General features: G+C 37.9%; 1 protein-coding gene across 1 annotated transcript; it reads right to left on the bottom strand.

Annotated features, from left to right (window-relative positions):
• Positions 1 to 225: 225 nt before the first annotated feature.
• Positions 226 to 4,447, bottom strand: LOC137737519 (protein SMAX1-LIKE 4-like). The gene is made up of 3 exons (XM_068477029.1): positions 3,130 to 4,447; positions 2,151 to 2,373; positions 226 to 1,933 (listed from the first exon to the last, which is right to left on the bottom strand). Exons 1-3 carry the CDS (start codon positions 4,443 to 4,445, stop codon positions 314 to 316), a joined length of 3,159 nt encoding a protein of 1,052 aa, XP_068333130.1. The 5' UTR covers positions 4,446 to 4,447; the 3' UTR covers positions 226 to 313.
• Between the last annotated feature and the right edge of the window lie 3,496 nt (positions 4,448 to 7,943).

Below are 7,943 nucleotides of genomic sequence, written 5' to 3'. Positions count from 1 at the left end.
AAAATTATTTGGTTTGCAATTGAAGGTGGGAGGAAGAGGACAATGCTAGGGAGACTAAATTTGGAAAACTAAATGACATGAAAGTTGATGATTAGATTATTACTTAAGCGTTGATAAACGTGCTCATTTTTATTGGTGACACGTTATTTAATTTGTAAATTGTCTACAAATTTAGTCTCTCTAGTATTACTTGGAGAAAAAAAGATAGAGAAAAGAGTGTGGAACTACAGGAAAAATAAAACACATGGTATTTAGAAAATTAGGAGTTGTTACAGAAGCAGACATTTGGGAAGTTTTCCATATAACCACTCGCTCAAGAAATATGGATTTTCTTGGGAAGACAAGATCCCAAGAAACCCTCCAAAATGCCATCTTCTTTGTCACCCAAACAGAGCCTTACAAGTATACCCTCTTTCCCGCTAAGTTTAAGTTTAACCGCCCTCAAGCTTGTCTGAAAAATGTCTTTCAGCCATTTCTCAAACAAGCTATTGGGAAAATATCCAGACCCAATACAAACCCCCTCTAACACCCTCTTATCCACACTAAAACTAACCACATTTTGTTTCCCGTATACCTCCCCGAAACACCTTTCCATCTTGGACAAGAAAAGCTCGGTTGCCTCTCGATCTCTGGCCGGACTTCGATTGAAAACAAAGAGGTTCTCCATCGATTCGAGAAACCCATGTGGGGTTTGGAGATCGGTGTTGGTTTCGCGAGTCAAGTCACTTGAAATGGGGCTAAACTCCCCAGCCTTGTCTTCGTTTTCATCGTCCTCCCCGGCTTTGAGGTTGAGATCAAGGGTGTTGAAGCTTGATTGCCTTGAGAAGACCTTCTTGTTATTCACATTCTCAACAGCAACCACACTTGGATCTTCCTTCTCTTCAGTTCTGGGACTCTTGGTCTTGAGTTCTAGCTCCCACTCAGCCTTTCGCTTGTGATCGAAGTTAACTCCCTGAAAAAGTGGACTAGTACTACTTTTCTCATCAACCTTCAATGTCTTCAATGTCATTTGGATTACAGTATCCAGGTACTTGGCCTGATCTTCATATACTGTTGAGTCACTCTTAGTCAAGATGAATATGGCTTGGCTTTGAATCCTTTCTCTTCTACTCACTTCTCCGAAATTTCGGTTTTCAAAACCATCAGCTAAAAATTTCAAGAACTGGGTATCAGCCAAATCAACATCTTCTACCAAGACAACAAGTTTCTCATTGGATTTCAAGGCTCTTGCTACAACTTCTGTTCTCGGGTTCATCTCATTTTCTCTTTTGTTCATGTCGATATGGAGGAGTGAATCAGCAGATCCCAGAACCAATTCAGCAATTGCATGTGCCAGCCTTCTTTTTCCAGTCGAATCATTCCCCTGAATCAGCAACCAAGTCTCCTGCCTGGCAGTTTTAGAGTCGATAATTGCATCTACTATCGAAGGAATGGATTCGGATTGCCAAGGAACATTCTCTTTCAGTAGCTTGCACATTTCAGCTATTGTTCTTTCAGTGCATTTTCTCTCCACCATTTTCTCCGAACCTGAAAACACAGAGTTGCCAAGAGCAAGAGTGATCTTCACTTCCTTGCCTTCAGTGCTTTTCAGAGAATCCAAACTCGGTTCCACCACTTGATTCTTTTGGATCCCATTGTCAAAGTTGAACTCGATCGTGCACGATTGTTGTCTCCTAAACTGAGGCACGAGACTAGAGCCGTGAGCAGGCTCCGAAGGTGGATCATGACAGAAGGAGATTGAATCCGGATCGGGAGAGATGCCATTCTTGGTAGACCACCAAGGGTATGTTGAAACATAAGAGGAGTTGTTTCCAATTAAGCTTTGATTGTTGTACAAATTAGAAGAGCTCAAATTGTTCTGAGCTGCATGCCTTCCTTGGTGCAGACTGTAGCATAACCTGTTCCACTTTCTCCTCAATTCAGTTACTTCATCCTGAAATTTTTTATTAACACATTAAAATAAGAAACATAGTAAATCAATTTTGCCGATTTAATTACAACTATAGCTAATGTGCCCAGTATCCCAAATCAAGCACGGTGTGCTAGCATTGTGTGATTGGTTTAGAATACCGTTACCTTTGCAACGTAACTTATTCTCCTAAAATTGTGGTATCAAAAAGTTAATTTAAAGAAGGTGGAATGGTTAGTACCTTTTGACGGGCTTCGGTTCCATGTGGTTGCAGCCAGGCAGGCAATTTCTGCTGGCCAGATTTCAAGAGCTGAGATTCTTTTTCATAATTTGAAGTGCATTCTTGACAGCAAGTGAGCTTGTTATTATCATAATAATGTTGCTCATCCTTGCTATTGAATACTGGTTTTGTTTCCAGAACTTCAGATGGTTTCTGAGACAAGATTATTCTCGAGTCTTGGACGCTGATAAACACACAAGCACAACATATAAACGTTAATACTAACCTCATTTATCATATAAAATATTTGATTAATTAAGATAAGCCAACTATATGTAAATACACACACACACATTTATATTAGCTTTATCTTATTATGATCATCTAAAATCTCAAGGGTTGTTGGCGTTTTCATTAAATTGGTTAAACCGTCTCTATAAACTAATTTAAATAATTAGCAGGCCTAGGTTTCATTTCTGATCCCAAATTAGGTTTCTCATTATGCGGATAACCAAAATAAGCAAAATGAATTTCTTTATGTTTATTCTTTTGTAATATATATGGATTGCATTTCTGGAAAAGAAATTTGGGTGCATAAATGTAGGAAGAAAAAATGACCTCGTGAACTCTTTTTTTTTCCTTCCATCCTAAATATCTAGCAGTGAAACATGTAATTTTGATCCGTGGCTACATATCCTGACAAAACAAAGAGCAAAGGAAATGACAGTGGTTCCTGTATCTGTCTCTCACTTTTCCAGTGTTTCTGGTTTCATGCAGACCTTGTAAACATTAAAGCAACACTATAGTACAAAACATTACACCAAAGCTTCAAGGAATCACCATCATCCATGTAGTACTTATACATACATACACACACACACACACACACACACACACACACACAAACACACATATAAAATAACAGTGAACATGAATAATAATAATAATAATAATAATAACAATAAAATAAAGTTAAAAGAGAGAAAAATAAAAAACTAACCTGGAAGCATGAAGGGAGAGACCAAGACCACCAGAAGGAACAGAAACAGCTTGAAGACACCATTGAATTTCAAGAGGTGGCTGCCTCATTTGGCACCTCATGTATGTCTGGTAACTTGCAGTTCCCATCACCCACACCTTCCCCCTTGAGTTATCAGAAGAGACCAACCTTGCAATCTCTGAAACCAAATGCTCAACTGGGCTATAATACCCACCAGAGTTTTGGTGTTGATCTCTCTGCTCATCAGTAACAGCCCACTTCAGATCCCCCGTATAAATAACAGCACCTCCTCCTCCTCCAACAAATGATGAGTCCACTTTTCTTCTGAGCTCTGAGAGATTTGCTTCCACATATTCCTTTTTCATGAACCTCACAGCCACTGGTGAGAGCTGAAACTTGATGAACTGGGTTGATTTCAGCTCCTCAGGAACTCCAACTCCACCTCTCTCTATCCTCCCCATAACTTCAGAGACAAGCCCTTCAGTCATGGAAGCTGAATCACCAACTATCACAGTGTTCCTCCTCTTCTTCCTCATCAGCACCTCCAACACCAACTTAACATCTTCTTCCTTTGGAGAACTACCAGAGTATTCAGTGGTGGTGGTGGGTTTACTGATTATCAATGGAGGTTTTGTCTTTTGAGGGGAAAAAAGAAGTGGGTTTTGCTCACAAGTGTAAGCCAGGAAATGGGGTTGCCAGAAACTCCCAGGAATGATATTGTTTTGGTGGTGACGGTCCGAGGGAGGAGAAGGAGAGCAAGGAGAGGAGAAAACGCCGCCGGAACTGCTATAACACTGGAAAACGGAGGACGTTGAGGAGTCCTCCAAGTTGTTCTTGACGTTGGTACTGGAGAAACCTGCCTCTCTCATGACTCTGCTGACACTCGGGTCGTCAAGGATGGAGATGATGAGCTGCTCGAGCTCGACTTTGATGGTTAAGAGCGGCTGCTGCTGCTGCTGCTCGATGCAGCCTCTTCTCTGATGGGCTTGGGCTCTCTTGAGGGCGGCGATGAGGGCGTTGGAGAGAGAGGGCTGCCCGTGGAGGAGAGGGCCGGGAGTTGTTGGGAGGCGGTTGAGAGCCACATTGAAGCAGAGCTCGAGAGCTCGACATTGGAGAGGATGAGAGGTTTGGTGCGGCTGAGATTTGAGACAGGCCCGCCGCAAGAGGCTAGTTCTTGAGCTGAGAAGAGTGGCGGCCACGTGGAGAGGAGTGACCTGAGCATGGCCTCTCCGCCTTGCTAGGCTGAGAGAGTGCTTCAACACCGAAGCAGCCTCCGCTGTGAGGGTCTGCTGAACTGCACAACCTCCTGAGCGCATCACTTGATCAAAACCCACCCCCCACACCCACCCTTTGTTTTTCCACAAGCAATTTCTTCACAACCACAAATAATCACTTCTTTTTTTTTTTTTTTTACTTATATTTCTTATCCCCCTCTAACCCCCCACCCAAATATTAACCTGAGACGAAAGAATAGAACTTAGAAAAAAAGCTTGGAGCTTTGGAAGGCTTGAACACCACCACCTCAAGTGCAAGGGGAGAGAGAGAGAGAGAGAGAGTTAGAGAGAGTAGCTATGATCAGCCGAGGGGGGAGTTTTGAGTTGAGTTTCAGTTAGAGAAAACCAAGCTAGGCTAGGCCACCTTCTTTATACTTCCTGCTATTGAGTTTTTAATTATTTATTCATTACTCTTTTTTCTTTTACTTTTTCTGTGATTACTCGGCTTTTGTTAGCTTTTTATTTTCACTACAAAAATCCTATTTTTACTATTTACATGTAGGATCATTTATACAATCTCTCTAATAGAGATGAGATCCATTGTGTTAGTGAGCTTTATCTCTATTAGAGAAATGATACGAATGATGGTAAATATAACACTAATCTTTGCGCTATTTCATTAATTAAGATTTTTATTTTGGGAGAAAATTAGTATAAGAGGGTAAATTTTTATAATCATTTTGCAACTGTTGGGAACTTGCATATATCAATGTATAAGTTTCAAGGATAATGCTAGGTAAATTAATTTTTAATAAGAGGGTAAATTTTTATAATCATTTTGCAACTGTTGGGAACTTGCATATATCAATGTATAAGTTTCAAGGATAATGCTAGGTAAATTAATTTTTTAAATTAAATTTGTAAATTATGGGATATGTCACCAATAAAAGTAAGCATATTAATCAACATTTATGTAATAATTTTTTTTTTTTGCACAAATAATATTATTTACACTAAGGGAAAGGGGGTGGGCTTAGCTTCACATGGGCTAACAATAATTTCAAATTCGCCTTTGGCGAGAATCGAACTTAAGACCTCTCACTTATAAGTGAAAAGAAATATCACTACTCTGTAGTACTAAGTGGTACATTAATCAAGATTAATGTAATACTTTTTTTCTAACAAACACTATTATTTATACTAAGGGAAACTATTTACACTAAGAGAGAGGGGTGGGTATGTAATAATTTAAATATAAAATTTATGTCATAATTTAATCATTAATAACCATGTTATATGATTTATAAAATATAATTTAAATAGATGATTTGTCTAAAATTACCCATTTTAATGGCATGATTCACCCGATAGTACTGCTAGGTAGACGACCTTTGTAGACAAAATTTGCAAAATAAATGAGGTGTTATCAATAAAAAATAAGCATGTTAATCAACACTTCAGTAATAATCCAATCATCAACTTTCATGTCATTTAGTTTACAAAATTTTGTCTAGGTATCATCTTAAGTAAATTTACTCCCCTCTCACTAGTAGGAAGTAGTCAGAGAAAACCAAGATAGGCTAGGCCACATTTTTTATACTTCTTGCTAGTAAATTAAATAGGCACATTAATTAACATTTAAGTAATAAGCACTATCATTATATTTCCTGCAAGAGGAGGGGATTTCCAATCTATCTACTCTAACTCTTTTATTTTTCCTGTTTCTTTTGTTTGTTTGTTTTATATTGATAATTGTACTATTATGACTGCATATGTTTTATTTATATATTTTCAACAACAAAAGAATAAAAAAGCTTATGATTTATACAATATAGTAACCCTCTGAAGCCCTTTTACATATAAAAGAAAATAGCACGAAGTCCCTTCAGTTGGGAAATATTTTTGCTCGTCACTCTCAAGTGATGGTGATGCTTACCACTCTATATTTACTTTTAGATAAATTTAAATAATGAGATCTGTATAGTAGATAACCACAAATCTTAGAATTTAAACTTATTCAATGATGATATATTAATAGAGTGGTAACATTATCATCACGTGAGAGCGGTGAGAATATGTCGTGAGATTGGTTTCGTTTCTATGCAAATAGGATTTCATGAAAAGGATCCATTGCAATGGGACCCGTAATTTCAAAAATTTTTATCATGGCACAAGTGAGAGAGAGCTTCCCTTCTTTTTACACATCAGCCATTGAATGGACAAACAAAGCCAGCAGAAATTCAAATACAGTGGTAAAGGGGAAAGGTGGAAAGAAGCCAGCAGAGAGAGGGTACAGTTATTGTGATGAAAGATAATAAGTTCATCTTATACTGCTATATAACGTTATGTACTAATAATATAGAGATATGCACGTGAATAAATATTTATAAATATTTTTATTTTATCAACACAAAATATTATCGTGATAATATCTCCTTATTATGTAAGTCCTTCACCACTCCATGCACACAAAAACTCCTATATTTTTCATTTATTTATTTTTCCATATTTTCCTTTTTCATGTTTATCATTTGTTCTTTAGAAAACTAAATTTTAATCCTTAAATAAGACAAAGTTTAGAAAAATGTCTTGTACAAGATTAAAAATTGATTTTAGTCCCTAAATTGTATTTAATGCCAGCATATACATTCAATATCTTTTTTCTTTTTTTTAATACTTTTATGGTGTCTAGAATTACATTTTCATGTAAAATATTGTAAATTTTAATATCATTTGTGACACACCCCGACCGAGATCAGGGCATGCTGGCCGTCACAAGGAAGTGACGGCTAGCATGCCCTGATCTCGGTCGGGGTGTGTCAGTTTGGTATCAGAGCCTAACCTTGGCCATGGTGTGCCGACGAGGACATCGGGCCCCTAAGGGGGGTGGATTGTGACATCCCACATTGCCTAGGGGAGTGATCCTTAAATGTATATTCCCATCCCTACCTAGCACGAGGCCTTTCGGGAGCTCACTAGCTTCGGGTTCCGTAGGAACTCCGAAGTTAAGCGAGAAGGGGGCTAGAGCAATCCCATGATGGGTGACCCACTAGGAAGTTGCTCGTGAGTTCCCAAAAACAAAACCGTGAGGGAATGGTAAGCCCAAAAAGGACAATATCGTGCTACGGTGGGGAGCGGGCCGGGGAAGTGATCCGTCCTGGGCCGGGATGTGACAATTTGAAATTCAAATCAATTAGTTTTATTTGTTGACATTTTCAATCACCAATTTATCGTAAGTGTCTTATATAATAAGGAAAATATTTTGGTAGACTTTGCTGTACACTTACATTTTTGTATATTTTCTTATATATCGCTAATTCATTGCAAAATATTTAGGTACATACATTTTGGTACACTAGTTTAGTATAATATGTTTAGGTATGTGCCACAAATGGACTTTTTGGTACGCTTATGTTTTTGCATATTTTCTTATGTGCCACAAATTCATTACAATATATTCAGGTACAGACATTTTAGTACACTAGTTTAGTCAAACAAATTATGGTACGGACGTTTAGGTACATTAATTAGAGGAAGTTAAACAAAATTAAAATGTGTATAATAATAAATTTAAAATCTAATATGAAGACACTAAATTAG

Source organism: Pyrus communis, chromosome 6, assembly GCF_963583255.1.
Source record: "Pyrus communis chromosome 6, drPyrComm1.1, whole genome shotgun sequence".
Lineage (NCBI taxonomy): Eukaryota > Viridiplantae > Streptophyta > Magnoliopsida > Rosales > Rosaceae > Pyrus > Pyrus communis.
Note: the sequence above shows the minus strand (reverse complement) of the source record. Positions and strands in the feature narration are given on the sequence as shown.